This window comes from Mugil cephalus, chromosome 1 (genome assembly GCF_022458985.1).
Source record: "Mugil cephalus isolate CIBA_MC_2020 chromosome 1, CIBA_Mcephalus_1.1, whole genome shotgun sequence".
In the NCBI taxonomy this organism is placed as follows: domain Eukaryota; kingdom Metazoa; phylum Chordata; class Actinopteri; order Mugiliformes; family Mugilidae; genus Mugil; species Mugil cephalus.
In genome coordinates, this window is record NC_061770.1 from 35,094,503 (window position 1) to 35,115,230 (window position 20,728).

Consider the following 20,728-nt stretch of genomic DNA (forward strand, 5'->3'; position numbering starts at 1 on the left):
ATTGCACTATTTTGTCCTGACGTCCTTCTTTCATCTACTCCTTCAGAAATGAGAGCATGGCTTCATCGTCTTGTCTCAGAGATTCCAGGTCTGCTTTCACTCCAACTGTAATGAGCAAAACATCAGAACTTCAGTCTGGAGTAGTGGCCTCTTCAACAAACCCACAGTGGGAGAATCCACAAAGAAACACTTTACAAATCAGCCTTTCTGCTCCAATACCTTTTACAGAAAAGAAAGGTTTGAGCAACACAACTACCTTGGACCAACTCCCTTCACGATTGGACTCTGACATTGGATTTATCTCAACACAGCAGTCCAAAACAAGCAGTTTATCAGAACAAAGACAAGGACCTGAAGCTAATTTTTCAACCAATTTCACACAAACCTCTGAGGGTCTGAGTTATTTGGACTCTAAGGAGCATTGTGCAGGTGAAAAGAGAAAGGAAAATGTAGCTTGGCCTAAGAGTGAAACGCCACTGGGTCAAAGAAATGTGGGAGTTGCACAGGAATGTGTACTTCCAAGCTCTAGAATCAATATAGAAGAGAGATGTCTGTACATATCCAAGGTGGAACTTGGTCCACTGTGTCCAAGAGGGAATTCTGCTTTTCCTTTACTATCCACTCAGATTGAAGGGACAATGGGAGTGCCTAATATGATAAATATGTGCTCATGCTGCCCACAGTATTCCAAGATACCTGGCATGTTGTCTTTGCATCCATCAAAAGATGTAGCTTGGCCAGATGATGGTTATGTACTCCTTCAGAAACTACCCAGGAAGGGTTTGCCAGTAATCCCATATTCAGATAACATTACTTCTTTTTGTGAGGGTAGCACCGAAATAGCAAAAATGATTAGCATAACATCATCCTGCATGAGTTCAACCAGTATTCCTGGATTTCCTTCCACTTTTAGATATATGCAAACCATGCCTCCTCTATGTCCTGAGTCATGTGCGTCTTTCCTAACGGGTGTGCCCACAGAACCCCAAAAGGTGATGATACCTAGCATTGTCAGTCTTATACCTTTATGCCCTAGACAGACTCAGACTCCTGGGATGCCATCTCTGCATCAAAACAGCTCACAGGACAAAGATTGGAACCCTTTAAAGAGATTAATTAAGAAGTCAACAACAAAGGATACACAGGCTTACATTATTCAGTGGACACCAAAAGAGGCAGAATCCTCTAAAGACATGGTAAATATGTTGACAAGTTGCCCACAAAGACCCCAAGTCTTTGGCTTACCTTCTGCTCCAAGACAAGAACCCAATATGGTCAATGTACTTCCCTCATGCCCGAAACATAGTGGGATCCATGGTTTGCCTTCAAAAACATTTGGTTTATCCATATGCAAGGAATGGTTTACTTATGGAAAAATACTTTGGGAGACTCCAGTTATCAAAAGGGAAGTTCAGGTTCTAAAAACGGACTTGTGTTTTGATAGCAATGACTCTAAAAGGATGTGTGCAATGTTGCCCTCTTGCCCTGGAAATGCTACTGTGCCTGGGTTTCCCTCTGCTCCCATACTGACTGTAGAAAATTGTCCATCTATGGTGAATTTATTGCCTTGCTGTGCGAAGGAGTCTAGAGTTCCTGGGATGCCAACTAGAATGCAACAAGAGTGGCATATGTTGCCTTCAAAGACTGGAAAAACACTTGGTTTATCCGGGAGCAAGGAATGGCTTACTTATCGAAATTCACAGTGGGAGACTCCAGTTATCAAACGGGAAGTTCAGATTCTAAAAACAGTCTTGTGTTTTGATAGTTATGACTCTAAAAGGATGTGTGCAATGTTGCCCTCTTGCCCTGAAAATGCTACTGTACCTGGGTTTCCCTCTGCTCCAATACTGACAGTAACAAATTGCCCATCTATGGTGAATTTATTGCCTTGCTGTGCTAAGGAGTCTAGAGTTCCTGGGATGCCAACAAGAAGCAACAAGAGTGGCATATGTTGCCTTCAAAGACTGAAAACACTTGGTTTATCCGGAGCAAGGAATGGCTTACTATCGAAATTCACATGGAGACTCCAGTTATCAAACGGGAAGTTCAGATTCTAAAAACAGTCTTGTGTTTTGATAGTTATGACTCTAAAAGGATGTGCGCAATGTTGCCCTCTTGCCCTGAAAATGCTACTGTACCTGGGTTTCCCTCTGCTCCAATACTGACTGTAGCAAATTGTCCATCTATGGTGAATTTATTGCCTTGTTGTGCTAAGGAGTCTAGAGTTCCTGGGATGCCAACAAGAAAACGACAAGACTGGTTTATGATGCCTTCAAAGACTGAAAAAACACTTGGTTTGTCAAACAGGAATAAGGAATGGTTTAGTTATAGAAGTATACATTTGGAGACTCCAGTTATCAAAAGGGAAGTTCAGATTCTAAAAACAGTCTTGTCTTTTGATAGGAGTGATTCTAAAAGGATGTGCGCAATGTTGCCCTCTTGCCCTGAAAATGCTACTGTACCTGGGTTTCCCTCTGCTCCGATACTGACAAGTTGTCCATCTATGTGAATTTATTGCCTTGTTGTGCTAAGGTCTAGAGTTCCTGGGATGCCAACAAGAAAACGACAAGACTGGTTTATTATGCCTTCGAAGACTGAAAAAACACTTGGTTTGTCAAGCATGAATAAGGAATGGTTTAGTTATGGAAGTATACTGTGCAAAACTCCAATTATCAAAAGGGAAGTTCAGATTCTAAAAGCAGTCCTGTGTTTTGATAGAAGTGACTCTAAAAGGATGTGTGCAATGTTGCCCTCTTGCCCTGAAAATGCTACCGTACCTGGGTTTCCCTCTGCTCCGATACTGACAAATTGTCCATCTATGGTGAATTTATTGCCTTGTTGTGCTAAGGAGTCTAGAGTTCCTGGGATGCCAAGTAGAACCCAACAAGACTGGCTTATGTTGCCTTCAAAGACTGGAAAAAGACAGATTTTGTCCATGTGCAAGGAATGGTTTACTTATGGAAGTATACAGTCGGAGACTCCCGTTATCAAAAGGGAAGTTCATATTCTAAAAACAGTTTTGTGTTTTGATAGGTTTGATTCTAAAAGGATGTGCGCAATGTTGCCCTCTTGCCCTGAAAATGCTACTGTGCCTGGGTTTCCCTCTGCTCCGATACTGACAAGTTGCCCATCTATGGTGAATTTACTGCCTTGTTGTGCTAAGGAGTATAGAGTTCCTGGGATGCCAAGTAGAACCCAACAAGACTGGCTTATGTTGCCTTCAGAAACTGAAAAAACACTTGGTTTGTCAAGCAGGTGTAAGGAATGGTTTAGTTGTGGAAGTATACAGTGGGAGACTCCAGTTATCAAAAAGGAAATCCAGATTCTAAAAACAGACTTGTGCTTTGATAGGAGTGACTCTAAAAGGATGTGCGCAATGTTGCCCTCTTGCCCTGAAAATGCTACCGTACCTGGGTTTCCCTCTGCTCCGATACTGACAAATTGTCCATCTATGGTGAATTTATTGCCTTGTTGTGCTAAGGAGTCTAGAGTTCCTGGGATGCCAACTAGAAAACACCAAGACTGGCTTATGGAAAGGAAGTTAGTGCTGCTCCCAAGTAAGACGTCTAAAGTTGTGGTTAAATTAGATGAGGTTACGGATTCATATCTTGACTATGATACAATTCTACATATGGTTTCCATCCTGCCCTCCTGCCCACGGATGGCATGTATACCTGGCTTTCCATCCGCACCCCATCAGAGGTCGGCACATATACTAAATATGATAAGTCTGCTGCCTATCTGTCCAAGGCATTCCAAAGTCTGTGGATTACCTTCTATAATCTACAGTGATGCTGTAGGTGAATGGAGTGTAAACAAAGAACGAATATGGGAAAAAACATTAACAAAACAAGGAATATTGTCAGTAATACGTAACAGTCACATGTATTTTAGAGAAAATTCGGCACTGATTCCAGTTATGGTATCTATGTTGCCACCCTGTCCCAAACATTCAAATATTCCTGGAATTCCCTCGAAGGAAGGGGACAGACCAGTGAAAGCTTTGATGAAAGACACCTCCAGCATAGTAAACTCTTTGGCCACTCTTCCAAAACAAAGTAAAATTCCTGGTCTTCCTGCGATTAATATTGCAAAAGAATTTGATGGAAAGTATGTGGATACGGATGTTATTTGGGAAAGACCCTTTAGTAGAAGATATGGAACTTCTCGCCACCATTCAAAAGTTAAGATGTCGTACAGGGACAAGGAAATAATGCTGAGTATGCTTCCATCATGCCCACAACAAGCCCTGAACCCCGGATTTCCATCTGCTCCACGACCACATGCTGTCGACACCATGACTGAAAAAAGTCCAGACATGGTACAGATGATTATGTGCTGCCCAAGAAAGTCAGGAATTATTGGCTTCCCCTCAATAATGCCACTTTTTTGCGATTCTGTAGAAGACTGGTCAGTGGTAAAGATGATAAACACACAAAGGTGCTGTGAATCTCACAAAGAACATAGATCTCCTCATGATGAAATAATGAAGACGATTGGTTTTCCTGAACCTTTGTTTCCAAACATTTCTCTCAGCCCTGATTTCACAGCAGTTCAACTGTCTGGTACTGACCAACGTCCAAATATGGTAAATATTGTACCAACTTGCCCGAAAAAATCATCTTTTCTTGGGGCACCTTCAAAACATGTGCACCTTTCTGGGATGGCGTGGCCCAATTCTGGAAAAACAAGAATAGAAAAGGACAGAAAAGACTTGACAAGTCAACAGCTGCCTCTAGAAGAACAATTATGCTGTGGAGTTTCTGTTGAGGAGAGTTCCATAAAATGTATGTCCCCTGGCCAAGATGAACCAGAAGATCCACAACACAGAATGACAATAGAGTCATCAATGCTTACCATTAACAATACAATCAAAGACTTTTCTGAATTACAAGCAGATCAGCCATCCTCTGGCATTAATGTGCCTATAGTGTTACAGGATGAGGACAACCCAACAAGATTGGATCTTGACTTGGAGAAAAATAAATCTGTTGTGTCCTCAACTTTGGGGATGTGTAAGGAGGAACAGGGCTTTTGGACGCAAACTGAGGAAGATGTAGCTGCTCTAGAAAAAGGGTGAGTGAATGGGAGAATTCGAGAAATTATCTCTGTATTACCATCGGGTTAGTTTTTGAAACATTTGCTTATCAATTCTGTTTTCAGAATCTTCCACTGCAGAATGTTGCACTCCATTCCCGATTTGCCACTATTCTTGACCGTTAGGAAGAGGTGGGTTACCTTCTCTTGCACTGTGATGCAATAACAAAGTGCTTGCTTCCCAGCACTATCTGGCTTGTACATTCAAGGCAAAGTTGTATTTGTTGTATGTGTATTCAGTGGTCGCTATATTTATCTAAGGTCTTTTGCTTTACTTTCATTGCTTCAGCCCCGTGGGCCTGAAGGATACTGAGGGGAAAGCCAAAGAAAGGAAGACTACTGACATCACTGTGGACAGTCATGGTTTTGTGACCTTAGACGATTCAAGTAAAACTTTTTCAGTAGAGTCAAGGGATGTCATGACTTCTGGTTATGGCACAGTGTGTCAAGGTGGTACTAGAGTCAGTGAGAGTGGGTAAGTGTGAGAGAGAAGAATACTTGGTTTGCATGGCTTTAATTAGTTTCGTTGTTCCTGGCTGAATTGCATTGATCCTACTGAACAATATGAGTTGCAACATAAATTGCTCAGTAGGAGAAAAATAAATTACACTAAATAAAAATAAATAAGCAAAACTAAATGGCACCAAAGACACTGAATGCAACATGACAACTGTAGAAGTAGGGGGTTTGTGGTATAACTTTTTTCTTCGGTGCCTGTTGTTGCAAAGGCTGTGTTTGTTTGTGGAGTTGTTTTCATACTGACTGGAGCATGTTTGGAGTGAATAACATATTCTTAATGGGCATGTATTTGACTAAAATGCTTATGTTAAAAATTATTTGAGTTTTATTCGCAACTTTGCTGGCACAGTTTATGTAAATACAGTGCTCATTGTAAGGAATGCTATATTTAATTAATTTATATTATATACCGATCAGGCATAACATTATGACCACCTTCCTAATATTGTGTAGGTCTCCCCTTGTGCCTCCAAAACAGATGTGACATATCAGAGAATGGACATGGGCCTTCTGAGGGTGTCCTGTGGGCTATAGGATGTTGTTAGTGGGTTGAGGGAAAGGGCCTTTGTGAGCCATCCCACAGATACTTAATCAGTTTCAGTTCTTGTGAATTTGGTCAACATCTTGAGCTGTTCTTCATATTTTTTTGAGTTGTTCCTAAATCGTTTGTGTGTGTGTGTGTGTGTGTGTGTGTGTGTGTGTGTGTGTGTGTGTGTGTGTGTGTGTGTGTGGGTTGTGGGTGCCTGGTTTGACCTAGATGGGTGCTATATGTCTGAGTAACATCAACATGAATGAATGCCTGGTCCAAAAGTTTCCCAACAGAACATTGAATTGTCCCAAGATGGTTTTAATGTTATTTACTTCTCCTGCCAGAAATCATAATGTTATACCTGATCGGTGTAATTATTATTATTATAATTAGGAATCTTTTTACAGTAGATGTTGAGTATACATTTTTATTTACCTTCTCTTTAGAGATGAAAACATAAGTAAGGCCGAGCAGGAAGCCTATCATACAAACACGGCCATACAATGGGAGGAGCTACCAAAGGCAACCACAGAAAAGTCTTCTACAGACACGCCTGTGCTATGGGAGGAGCTACCAAAGACATCTACAAAGGACACAGATGAAGAAATGAAAATGACAAAAGAAGTAGTTGGTTCGGTTCCACTGTTCTCTGATTATTCCCTGACGTTACAAACTGAGTATGATTATGATGAGAAAGTGAGGGCAACACCAGAAGCTCAGATTGAAGACCTGTTGGCAAGATGCCCAACGGTCAGTGGCACATTTGAACTTGCTGCCAATCCTGAACAAACAATGGAACCCCTTCTGGACCATGTATCTACTTGGAACAAGCCATCAAACGATGAGGAAATTACAGTTAATGAGTGTGAAGTATGTGTAGATGTAGAACAAAATGAAGATAAAAACCCTTCCCGTCCTAGTGCACAGTCTGACATCAACAACCGACAGTTCACTTTCTTGGAAACCTGTTCCAGTTCGACAAACATTGCTGGTATGCCGTCCAAACTGCCTATAAATGAAGGAAACCACTGGCCGAGAGATCAAACGCTAATTTGGGAGAAACCGTCTGAAATGAAGGAAATGTTATCACCCAGTGTTGCAAAGGGGGATAAAACCATAACGAAAGAAATGGTTTTATTGGCACCATCCTGTCCCAATGAAGCCAGAAATCCAGGGTTCCCATCTGTTCCACAACATTGTACAGATTTTCATGAGCACACACAAATCAGTATTTTAAGATATTGTCCAAAAACCTCTCAAATTGAAGGTATTCCATCATTAGTAGACCATCATTTAAGCAAAAGCTGGGAAACAGATGTCAAACCCATAGCAGTAACGCAGCCAAAAATAAAGGTAGTTACAATTCAAGAAAGAGATCAATATAATGAAATGAAGGACATGACAGCGTTGGTCCCAACCTGTCCACAAAAAGCTTCTATCCCTGGATTTCCATCTGCTTTTGACCCTACAGTAATCTATCATGAGTCTAGCATGGTCAATCTCCTTCCATCTTGCCCGTCTGTCTCCAGTATGGCTGGTTATCCATCAATCCAGAAGGAGGATATCAGAGGCTGGAACATCACTCAGGACCCATTATGGGAGACGCAAATTAAAAGGGAGTATATATTACTATGTGAGAACATTGAATTAGACAACGATGTAAGAGGAGTTTCTCTTGTTCAAACTTGCCCAAGAGAATCACTCACTCCTGGCTTTCCGTCAGCCCCCACACCGAGAACAGTTTATGTTGAGGTGGCGGATATGGTCAGTCTTACGTGCTCAAAGATATCACAAATAGCAGGATTACCATCATCTCACATTATGAAAGAGTGGACACTAAGCAAGGAGTCACTGTTTGAACCAAAAATAAAAGAACAACAGGTGTCTGTGACTGGGACGTGTGGAATAGATAGGAGGGCAATGAAGTCAATGTTTGCCCTTGTACCATCCTGTCCCAGAGTGTCAAGTGTCCCCGGTTTCCCCTCCGTTCCATATCCCAAAATTCAGAATTATGATCTGAATATTATCAACTTGATTTCTTTGTGCCCCCTAAGTTCTACTATACCTGGAGTCCCATCAATTGAGGGGCACAAGGAAGAAGGATGGGGTTCTGAAGTGGGTTCATTGATGTCCAGGCCAGAAAAGAACAATCAGTCTAGGATTTACCACTCTCCAATTAACATAGATGAACCAAACCACATGCTTAATTTCGTTGACTGTTGCCCAAGAGCGTCAGTGATTCATGGCTTCACATCTGTTGCCCGGTACAATATGCTTAGTCTCATACCTATTTGCCCCAAAGTATCCTGTTTCCCAGGATTTGCATCATTTGAAGAGACCTCAGAATGCCAGTGGCTTTTTGATCCACACACTTTGTGTGATAATCTTCCTAAAGACAAAGTATTTATGATGGACAGTTTGTACTATGACGTTGAGACAATGAAAACAATGTTAGCCTTGTGGCCAACATGCCCCGAAGCTTCCAGAGTCCCAGGATTCCCCTCTGCACCTCCGCCCAAATCCAAGAGTGAACACATTATGATGAGTATTGTCCCTTTCTGCTCCACCTCTTCAAGTATCGAGGGATTGGCATCAGTGTCTACAGTCCCATGCAAAGCGTGGCCAAGTGAAACAAACCCGATGTTGGTAAAACTCCAGAAGAAAAGGGCAAGAATCCTTATGACGCACGCTAGACAGGACCAGGTTGAGTGCTACAACATGTTGTCATTAGTGACATCCTGCCCAAAAGAAACCAGAGTCCGTGGTTTTCCTTCGGCTCAAGGTGTAAACAGACCACCCCACATGGTCAACTTATACTCATCTGCTCCGCTTGTTTCACGTGTCCCAGGCTTTCCATCAGCAAGTATGCGTAGCTTTGAATGTGTACATACTAGGGCAGCATATGGCGAGTTCTTGTTTGAGAGACTGCAACACAAAAGTGTTTTTATTGCAAAATCTCCAGCAAAGCAAGACCTTAAATGTGACGAAACGAAGTACATGGTGGCAATGGCTCCGATATGTCCACGTCTCAGTCAAGTTCCTGGGGTCCCCAGCCTTTCACAAGTTAATCCCAAAGAGGAAGAAAGCGCTACCACTCCTTTACTTTCTCCTGCTGAAAAGCATACATTACAAGAAATTCCTGATGTTCCTTTGGCATCTGTTAGCAGACCCAGCACAGAGCTTGAACATGGTGAGCCATTTATTGTGTGGAGTGCAAGGTCACATCCACTTTTATTCATCTCGTTTCTTATCACATATTTTATTATGTTATCTTTTATAACAGAGGAGAAATTTGAAGGCGGTGAAGTACAAAACATAGAACTTTGTGTAGAAAATGGGTAAGTATACGAGCCATCTGGGTTTTTTTTGCTGTGAAAGGGGATTTGTGTCTGCCTAGCATGGGCTGTCTAGACCAGTAAACAGTAGTTTTACAGTGCATGGTAAACTGAGCACATTACTGACTGATCCATTTCATTTTTACTGTGTGAACTCTGCCGATCGCGCCTTGAAAGACTTTATATTTGGCTCCTCAGCAAATCACAAGCAGAGAGTAATCCAGCAGACGAAGCCCAAACAAGGAAGAAGTCGCTGGACACATCAGAGCCGGTGGGAGTCTTGGGTTGGGAAGTATTGGAGGCAGAGGGAACAGTATCAAAAAAACAATCAGAGAGCTCTGGATTAGTAAAGGCAATTGTGGGTGTTTTTCACAAAGGGTAAGTGTAAGCGTGGTGTCAAACTAATGGTGTGATGCATGTATCACATTGTGATTATTGATAAATACAGACTGCAATAAATGCAAATTTTAGTTTGGAGTGAAGTGAATTTGCATGAAGATTTATCAAATGTTTATTGGGTTCCTGGTTTCATTCACTCACTCCAGTCTTTATTAATTTTCTCACAGTTATGAAACTGTAGCTTCAATGCTGGGGCCGTCTAGCTCTGCTTTAGCTGAAGTTGATCAACCTTCCAAGGCTGTCTCTTCCGTGGATGATGAAATTCCTACGCATTTCACAGACGGCACTGATCCGATGCAGAAAACAGAGGGCAAAGAACATGGCATTGAACATCCAACAAATGTTGAGCCTGTCTTGAGGGACTCGGTAGATAATGTAGCAGCATCCCCCCTGTCAGCTACAGACGGCGATGACGGCTTTTTGTCTTGTGCAAGCTTGAAGAAACAGCCACCTTTGACAGAGGCAGATGTACCTAAAATATCAAAGGAGGATGGCGAACAAGTAGAGGAACAAGATGCCTCTTTTGGTCAAACACATGCAAAGGAGATGTTGCTTGTAAGGCAGGATTCTGGGCAAACATCGGTGGACACTGAGAATTTGCTAGCAAGGTCCCCTGATGTAAGACAGGATGAGGTTAGGACAGTGTCTACCTCTCAGCTGGATGAAGGGTGAGTGCGGGTGGACTGTGTTATAGTTGCACGGTGTGTACATTCAGCGTTTTTAGTTTTGATAACATTTCTCTTGCTTCTCTCGTGAACATTAACACTTTGCAATAGTCGGAATTGAAGCCGTCTGACTTATTTGGGAGAGGTGTGCGGCTGCTGTGTTTTGTAAATGATGTGTGTTTTACATCTCTTTGGTTGAGAAGATTAATAGGGTGCATGATGCATGACAAAATTAAGAACAGTCGGTTCTAAAGTTTGTCCTTTCTTTTTCTTAAGCCCCCGGCAAACAAGTGTGGAAGAAATGTCTGCCGACTTTCTGCAGCCTGCATCAAATGAGTTGCTTACAGATTCCAGTCAACATAGGGAAGTAAACGCTGAGAAATCCTCAAATAATCAAAACATAAGTCCAGTTGGACCACAAAGTAACATTGTTGTACCTCAGCGAGGAAGAAATCCAAAGAGAAGAGCTGCAAAATCTCAGGATGATGGAAAGGACACTGTTCCTGTACGGCCCCTTAGAAGGAAGGATAGTTTAACACCAGATCACAAACGAAATGTTGATGGCTTGTCTGTGAAGCCACTTGCTGAAGTTATATCAGTCCAGAGTGTAAGGAAGGATGCTACAGGTGACCTTCCCCCGAAAGGGGACAGCATTCCTCTAAGTGTACCTCTGAGTGGTCAAAGTGTTGTCCCTCAAGTATCCCTTCACAAAGGTGACCGTAAACACAAAGGGGATGCTGAAGCAGGTCAGGCGTCCAAGTATGTTGTTCCTCCTCCTCGTGTAAAAAGAAGAGAATTGTCACCTGAAAGCTCACAAAAAACGTGTGTCACCACGGAGAAAACTGTTCAAATAACTCATGACCAGCAAAATTTAAAAGATGCAGCTGGTTCTGCTTTGGACACTCTTACTCCACAACTTTGCGAGAGAAACATCGATGAATCAGGTGCTCTTGAATTATTACCAAACATTGATAAACCCAGTCAAACATCCTCAGACAGGATGTCTACCAGCAGATCTCTACAGACGGACACACAAATGGTCTGCTTGAAAGACACAGAGCAAACCCCTTCTACTCTGGAATTTACCAAGAAAGATGCTAATAGTCCATCCTTGGGAACAGAAGGAATTACGAGCATCACCACAAAGCCAGAGCCATCAATAGTTCAAGCTGAACAAACTGCGTCTCTTTCAATTATCAAGAAGATACGTCTTCCACTACGTGGCACAAAATCACCTTCAAGGAAATCTGGCAATTTAAATGTTGAGGGAAAAAATCAACCAACAGCTGCTGGAGACACATTTGTTGATGCTTCTTCTAAGCGGACCGTGGATGCACCAGTGATTTCAGACACAGAAAGGGAAAAGCAAAGAACTCATCCTATCCCAAGGCCTCGCGTGAAGAAACGCCTCAGTGGCTCTTTTCCGGATGACTTTACGGTGACAGAGAGAGCATCGTCTTCCTGTAGAGAAGAGTCAGAAGCAGCAAGGCAAGGTGGATCTTCACCAACTTCATCAACAACTAAAGACCTGTCAGCGGAGAAAAAGCTTCAACATCTTCACCCTCTTCCTCCAGTTGATCAGCCTTCTGCAAAATCTACAGAAGTGGCTGGTGTACAGTTGAGGAGAAGCATTAAGGTAGAGGATAGTGATACCACAGAGCAAACCCTAAGATCCTCAAAACTGCCCGTACCAAAACCAAGAGCAAAGAAACGTCTCAGTAATTCATTCCCGGATGACACAGATGTTTCTGGCTCACAGTTTTCCTGCCAAGACAATGCAGCAGAGAGCGTTCACCCTGAATCCGTTCAACAAAATGAACAGTCAGGTTTGCCCGTTCCTTTACCTCGAGCAAAGAAACGCCTGAGTGCAACTTATGCAGAGAACGCAACACCTGTTGATAAGCTATTTCCCACAGAGATGGATTCGTCTCAGACGAGCACAGAAGACGCCTCCGCCGCTAACAAGGAAGAAGTGGAAGGAGGCTCAGTATCAATGGATTCCAGTGTGATGAGTTCAGATGGAGGTTTTGTTACAATTCAAGACGAAGATGACGCTGTGAAGAAGGTGGAAAGAGAAGTGCTCGCAGCAATGCAAGAAGAGTTTACTCAGTCACAGTTTGTAGAGGACAATGAGCAAGCTATGGATGAGATCACAGAGGGCTGGACCTTCACAGATGAACCTGCTGTTCCAGGTGACTCGGATGAGCAGGACGGCGTCAGTAAAATCCTCGAAGCAGAAGTTGATAGTTGTTCCCCTGTTCAAGCTTCTTCTTCTCAAGACGACTGGCTGCATGTGGAGGGTGACAAAGAAGTAACAGAAGCAAGTGTGAGGAAGGAAATGAAGGATGAAGAGTTGGACTTTGGCTTTGTGTCTGTAGATGTAGCTGGAAGTTGTTCAGAGAATCAAAGGTCAGTCCATACACATAACGTTGTGAGGTGCACACTCAAAACTGAGATTTGTTCTTTTTCTGCACATTATAGATTATAACATTGTCCGTGTATGTGGTTTCATTGGGAGCGTGGTCCAGAAGATCCTCCTTAACAAGTGATTTGTTTTTACAGCAAATATGTTTTGAAAATAAAAAAGAATTTATTTATCCCTCTGATTGTGTTTGTTTCCAGGCAAATCGAAAAAGGAGATAAATCCTCCGATAGGCCTGCTGCTACGACTCAAGGCAATGAGCCAGCTCAGAAAACGGCGGACACTCTGGAAGTATGTTTACAGCTGCAGCTTTGTGTATTAGGACTTGAACAAATTGCAACATATAGCATGAAGTGAATTCTACCAAGGATTAGCAAATCCACTCAGCTCCAAGGCGCTTGTTGGCCTTATCGTTCTTGTCCCATGACCTGCAAACAGTTTACAACATTTATAACATCACTGACAGTTTCAGTTCAATTCAGTTCTTTATTTGAAAAGGGACAATGCACATTAATCAACATTTTGACAATGTAAATGTACCCGAGTTAGCCAAAAGGCTGTTTTACATCAACCGTCCCTTTGCCAGGTGTTTTATGGCAGTTCAGAAACAATACTAACACCAAATACAGCATATACACAGTAACATGTATTATTTATACAATAAAACAATGAAAACATCTGTTACCTACTGCAGTAACAATGAAATTAAGACACTTTCGGTCACACGTTTGGGGGCTAACAAGACATTCCTTTGCATTAACATTAAAGGAGTGATTTGATGGAGACTCTCTGACTGAATTCCAGTGATATGATGCTCTGTATGAGGAGACAACCTGGCTGAATGCAGTTCGTCTCATGGGGATCGTGCACCTCTGGTGGTTCTTATAGTCGTAGACTTAAAATTTATAAAACCAGATAGTGGAGAATCAGCAGAACCGTGCACAATTTTGTTGTTTTGTTTTGTTTTGTTTTTGAAAAGAATGAAGTTTCTCCCAGCTCAGCAGTTTATATATTTTTTTAGAATATTGTATTTTGAGTTCTTTATTCAGTAGCTGAAGATTGTCTTTACATTATTTGTCTTTTAATATCTTCATTTTCTTTAACCACAAACCACAATTTGGGGCAGATTGATTCAAACAACAGGCCTAAACCTTATGAAAATCTAAGATGTTGCTATTTAATGTGTCTCTAGAAAGAACAGGCCAATCCCTCCTTGGTGACGTCCAGCCAGTCTCTCCTGGAATGGTGTCAGGAGGTGACTCAGAGTCACAAGGGAGTGAAGATCACAAACTTCAGCACCTCCTGGAGGAACGGCCTGGCATTCTGCGCCATCTTAAATCACTTCCACCCTGAAAAGATGTAAAAACCCGCCTCACGTACAGAATGGCTCTTAGTTCATGTTTTATTTTATATGTTAACTTTTATCTTTTTTTCTTCTCCAGTAATTTTGAAATGTTGGACCCGTATGATATCAAGCATAACAACAAAAAGGTAATTTTCTATCTCTTTTTTAATAATTATTTTTTTTAATTTAAAAAAGTGGTAAATGTTGTCGTATTTCTAACGCCATTGTTTGTTTTTGTGCATATTACAGGCTTTTGATGGTTTTGCTGAACTTGGAATCTCCAGGCTCATCGAGCCCTCAGACATGGTTATGCTCGCAGTGCCTGACAGGCTCATTGTCATGACCTACCTCAACCAGATCCGGACCCATTTCACAGGCCAGCAGCTCAGTGTGCTTCACATAGACAAGGACAGCAGCGAGTCCAGCTATGCGGTGGAAGCAGACAGGGAGGTCCAAGATGACCCCGAGGCAGCTGTTCGCTACTGCACCCAGAGGCTCCAGGAGGAAGGCATAAATCTTGAGACCAATGGGAGTGCAAGCACAGCGGAGAAGGACTCCAGTAAAACCGGTAAGGATGTGGTTCCACCGCCGCGAACCAAGCGGTTGCAGGGTGCCGGGGCCGGTGGGGCTCAGTCTCCGGTGGCACCACCAAGGACTCATTTCATGTCCAAGTCGGGCTTCTCCCATGTCAAAGATGCAGATCTGGTCAAGAAGCGTAGGTCACAGCGGAGGAGTGGGTCGGTAGAAGAAGGAGACATATCAACGGTATGACCGCCTCACTTTGTTTAACTTTAACATGTTTTAATCTTCTCTAATTTATCTGGAAATAACTTTTGTTTGTCTTCGTAGGCTGTTGCAGGGCAAGAAAACCGTAGGAAGTCAGAAATTGGTGCGGTTTTTTTTTGTTGTTGTTGTTTGTCAAACTTAAAACAGATTTTCCTGAATTAAATTTTGATATATTGTTTGTATATTTTGTTCGTTGTCTTCCAGTGAGAGGAGAGGCTGAGGCTGAGGAGGGAAGACCAGATTGTCAGGTCAGTTACTTACTACTTGTTTTCTTGCAGAGATGAATGTCCAAGAGCCCAAAGAGGACCGACGACTCTACGGGCTCCGGTTTTCATTTTTATTATCGAATGAAGAAAAATATTCACCATAAACCACCACTTTTTTCTGTAACTAAGATGTTGAGGTGCCAACGTAGAGTGAAATAAGTCTCATCTAAATATTAAGGTTGGGCGTATTGATATAAATATCGATAGTATCGATACAAAGGCTGGTATCGGTATCGGATCAGTACTAGTGTGGTGAAATTAATACCTTTGTGATAATTTCTTTTAGTAATTTGCAGGACATGTAGATACTTCCAGCAAATTACTCCTCACAGAGTTCATGTGAACGCAGATTCTCTCTAAGTCCAATTTGCCTAAAATATTCGTTATCATAATGATAAGCAACTAACCAAAGGCAAAATTACAAAGTTTGTCAATGATCATGACGAAAAGATGATCAAGCAAAAAGTATCGGAAATACTAGTCCTGTATTTACTTGATATCGGACCGATACCAAAATTCCCAGTATCGCCCACCCCTACTAAGTACTACGTAAAGAAAAACAAGTCTCACCTAACTATTACGTAAAGTTATTACTTTTACTGACTTTTTACTGACGCGTTTCAAGTGTACAATCCACACTAGATAATCCACACTGTATAATTAATTAACATTTAACAAACTTGAGCAATCAGCTTCACTTAGTTTTAAATCAAATCAGAACTTTTAACTCTCTCTCTTGTTCATAACGTTTTTATAGGTTCTTAGAAGCCCCCATTTTTTCTGCACATGCTTATTTTTAATTTTTTTATTTAAACGTTTTTACAGATTAGTATGTTTTATATTCAAGCACACTGAGTTTGAAAAAGTACACATTCAAGCATAATACTTTCACAAATACAAATTTTCTACATGTGCACAAACTGGAATTCATCATTTTCATTTTAATATGTGTTGTTTTTTTTTGTTTTTTTTGCTGCTGCTTTTCCTGCTGATTGGTTGTCTGAGTATAAGTTTTATTTCAATTTATACGAGTAAGAGTTTGTTGATGTTTGCGTGTGTTCATGTGTCCAGGACCCGAACCAGTACGTGCTGAATCAGATGGAGGCCCTGGAGGCTGAGCAGAACCACGTTGATAACAGAGCAGGTGTGGTGGAGAGGAAACTCAGACAGTTACTGGAAACAGGTAGCGTGCTTCAACATCAGTAGATGATATCACTACATTACACCTGCACCTGGGAGAGCAGGAGGACATGTGATGGTAATGTGTTTTTTTGTCCTACAGGCAGTGACAAGGTGGAAGAAGAGAGGCTGATCCAGGAATGGTTTACTCTGGTCAACAAGAAGAACGCTCTGATCCGGAGGCAGGACCATCTTCAGCTGCTGTAAGACACACACACGAGTTTTATATACTAGGATTGTGGTATCGCAGCTAATCATGTATTATTTTAGTTGTAGTATAAACATTATTTTTTTATACAGAGTTTAATGTTAAGCGTAGAAGAAGTCAGGCTAAAAAAAAGATACCGAATAGAATTCAGCTGGTATCGGCGATACTGATCCGATATCGATACTTGTGTAAATAAACCTGAAAAAAGTAGTGTATTTATCATATCATAGCTCCATAAAGAATCATAGCTCCATAAAGAATACAAGACATCAGAATAATTTATTTATTTATTTATTTATTTTACACTCTGAAGTATATTGACGTAATGGCTTCATTTATTATATAGCCGAGCTAATACAACAACACAAAAACCAAACAGAGACACAATCATACACAATATGTGAAAATGTTGTTTCAAATACTAAAAAAACGAGTTAATTTCCTCGTTCTGTCTTGTAATTAAAACTCTTTTAATTGACAGGCTGGAAGAACAAGACCTGGAAAGAAGATTTGAGCTCTTAAACAAAGAGCTGAGGGACCTGATGGCAATTGATGGTACGACTTTTTGTCTCAAGCAGTCTTCTGGGAATGGATCCAACCATCATAACTCAATGGAAAATAATGGACCTGTTGCTGGTTATGCATGTCCAATGTTGCTGGTCCCTGTTGTTTCTCTGGGTTGATTGATTGATTGATTGATTGATTGATTGATTGATTCGTTGGTTGGTTGACTGGTTCGTTGGTTGGTTGATTGGTTGGTTGTATTGTTATTGACGCCTTATAAATGAAATTGGATCTTAAAGCTGCTGGAATAGATTGGGGTAGGTGAACTGCCGTTATCCTCCAGTTCATGCCGTCCTCACATCCGTTCCTTCTTCCTTTCCGGTTGCTTCATGTGCAGAGTGGCAGAAGACTCCAGCCCACAAACACAGAGAGCAGCTGCTGCTTCAGGAACTGGTGTCACTGGTGAACCAGAGGGATGAGCTGGTCCAGAGTCTGGATGCTAAGGAGCGAGGGTGAGACATACTGTTAATGCTACACTAAGCTTCATCAAATGGCCTCGTCTATGACCAGTGATCATCTATTCACAAAGGCACCAATCAGTTGGCATTGCACTGTGCATGGGTTGGAATATTTTTGCACACATAAATACTGGTGCACAGGTTTGAATATCACATAGGTTAAACATTATTGTATGAGAGATATTGGCCAGCCGATACATCGGGCCAATATTTGTAGTAGTGAATCTGACCCTCTGTCCAAATGCAAACGTAGTGAAAAACAGTCAGAAAAATCAGCAAGTTTGTAAATGTTTCCAATGAAAGGTGTTTTGCAAATGAGCTGTAACTCTTGTGAAGTCTCATCTTGCGATATCCCATAATTCTCGTCACTTCACTTTGAGGAAGATGGACTTCAAATTGCGAAAAAAAAGTGTTTCCATTACACTTTTGCAATAAACTTTAGAAATGTAGGTGTTTCCATTACCAGTTTATTGTAATATTTGGGTTTGCATATTGTTGAAGCAATGATTAACAGCCCCCTTCTTCTACTGACGGGATCGGTATACTCTGATCAAAAAGTTTTCCTCCTGTCCTCAGAGCTCTGGAGGAGGACGAGCGTCTGGAGCGTGGCCTGGAGCAGCGGAGGAGGAAGTACGCCAAGCAGCAGAAAGAGAAATGTATGATGCAGTGAATCCAACGAGCACCAAATGTTGAGTGAAACTGTAAAACAAAAGAAAGAAAGAAAGAAAGAAAGAGGATAAGGATAAAAAGAAGAGAATGGGTCTTTGCTGTCAGATTGATTGATTGATTGATTGGGTGACTGACTGGTTGATTGATTAGTAGTAAAACCTGACTGTTTGTTGGTTTGTTGGTTGGTTGATTGACTGATTGATTGATTAATTGAAGTGGCTTTGAGTCAGTAGTAAGAAGATATTTAGGCCTAAACCGCTGTTCCAAAGAGTTTGCTTCTGCCAGATAACACACTAAAAATGGACGACATTGCTGCCCCAGTGTAGTTTAGTCTCTGAATGAGCTCCAGTGTTCGTTCGCTTCTGCTTTCCGGTGCCTTAAAATGTTTCCCTCCTCTCCACACGTTCAAAGCTTGAAGCCTTACAGGAGTTGATTGAATGCTTCTGCACGATTCTGCTGCTCCTTAGGGACCGTTGTTACACGTCGTAGCTATGTGGTGTGTTTGACTGAGAGTGTGCATGTGAGTGAGAGTCGATCTAGAAGACCGACGATAGAGGCCGGGGTTGATCGGAAATACCCGACAAGTCCTCTGAAAACTACAAAATGCACATTGCCAATAGGATCCAGGACCACCCCCCCCGTACGGATGTTTTTGGATCTATTTCTCCAATCAGTTCACCACTGTTGCCTCATCATAGGATGTGCCACAATATTACGACTGTGAAAGAGAAAGTTTTTCATTTTGTTTGTTGTTATTTTTTTTTTTTTCTTTTTCAAGATTTACAAGATTGTGTTTTAATTTCGTATTTGGGGTTTGGATTATACGTCGCAGAGTGGAATGTAAGGACAAGGACACATAGCCATGACCGTGGAACAGCTCAGAGACTTGTTGGATTTATCCAAGTTTTATTATTTATTATTAGAATTATTTATCATTCAGATATTTGCATCGTTGTGTAGTTCTCCCGCAATTAGTGAATTTGAACATTTCTGCACGATGAAAGCCATATATGCACGAGCTACGTTATGAAAGTGTGAAATGTATGGGACAGATATCATGAAAGCTTTAAAAACCGACCTTAAATCTTCATTTTAAAACTTTTACATTTGCACTTTTCTTAAAATTCGACCTTTCAAACTGCTGCCAAAGTTCTTTATTTTTCTTCCCTCCGGTTTTTAAACATGTTGTGATATTAATCCCATAGAAAATGAAGCTTCCTCCTTGTCTTTACTCTGAGAGGTTTTTATAGTTTTGTTTTTCAAGGATTTTCTGGACCTGAGAGATTTTTATTTTGTGTGTTCTCCTCATGCCAATGCCCTGAGCACCAACCTGTGTGTTACGTACCAAAAAGTCAAAAAGGATGTTGCTGTTGGAAAATGTTTTTACCTGTGGCTTTTGTGTTACCAGAGCTCCATTTGTAAAAGTTTGAAAAAAAAAAATACAAAACATCTGAAAGCCTTCACACATCGTGTGCAGTTTCTTTTTTTCTCTCTCATATATTGCATCACGTGTCCTAGATCTATAAATATAGAAGTTCAAATATTTCCCTTTGTTTTAGAGCAGAGAGAAGTACATCTAATGAAGTATCCTTTTATAAAAAATAAATAAATACGTTTCAAGGAGAGTACGTTTAGTTTTTACACATTGCTGCCATCTACTGTTTACATCTGGGCTCAGTTGTTGTGTTATGTCCGCAACTCTTAAAACAGTGCGACTCCTAGTGGACAAGTTAGAAATAGGTTCCAGTATTTTATTGACTGCTAATACTACACAGTACTTTATTTACTGCTAATACTACAGAGTATTTAATTTGCACTAATACTACAGAGTACGTTTTGGTGCTAATACTAATACAACCGAGTACTTTATTTGAATTAATACTATAGTATTAATTCAAATAAAGTACTCAGTAACATACTCTATAGTATAGAGTATGTTATTTACTACTAATACTACAGAATATTTAGTTTACTGCAACAAATAAATAAGCCTCACAACAGTGAAAAGAAAATAATGTAAATGATTGTGTTCATGTTCTATAGTAGAGTGCAACTGCTTTGTAAAAGTAGAGATGTGATCTTTAAAGGACTAATCTGGTGTCTGGTGTTGACTCCCTACAATAGTGCCAGTGAAAGATATGATCATCTTTCACTGCACACTGAGGAGCTGGATATTCGCCTCACACCAAACCTAGGCGGTCATTATCTTTTGGCAGGTTGTCTGAGACCCAGCATTCTGTTGCTAAAGAGACCAGGCCCACAGAGTGGTCATAATGTTTTGGCATGA

The 20,728-nt window shown here is 41.2% G+C and overlaps 1 protein-coding gene across 1 annotated transcript in view; it reads left to right on the forward strand.

Annotated features, from left to right (window-relative positions):
- The window catches only part of ehbp1l1a (EH domain binding protein 1-like 1a), a 38,325-nt gene extending 18,421 nt beyond the window's left edge, over positions 1 to 19,904 (forward strand). Inside the window, exons 15-25 of the mRNA XM_047579617.1 lie at positions 13,167 to 13,257; positions 14,159 to 14,325; positions 14,409 to 14,457; positions 14,561 to 15,076; positions 15,161 to 15,200; positions 15,302 to 15,345; positions 16,435 to 16,546; positions 16,646 to 16,745; positions 17,232 to 17,305; positions 17,652 to 17,766; positions 18,349 to 19,904. Of these exons, the coding sequence (XP_047435573.1) occupies positions 13,167 to 13,257; positions 14,159 to 14,325; positions 14,409 to 14,457; positions 14,561 to 15,076; positions 15,161 to 15,200; positions 15,302 to 15,345; positions 16,435 to 16,546; positions 16,646 to 16,745; positions 17,232 to 17,305; positions 17,652 to 17,766; positions 18,349 to 18,442 (1,402 nt within the window). The 3' untranslated portion in view covers positions 18,443 to 19,904. The remainder of the gene's footprint in view (positions 1 to 13,166; positions 13,258 to 14,158; positions 14,326 to 14,408; positions 14,458 to 14,560; positions 15,077 to 15,160; positions 15,201 to 15,301; positions 15,346 to 16,434; positions 16,547 to 16,645; positions 16,746 to 17,231; positions 17,306 to 17,651; positions 17,767 to 18,348) is intronic.
- Positions 19,905 to 20,728: the final 824 nt, after the last annotated feature.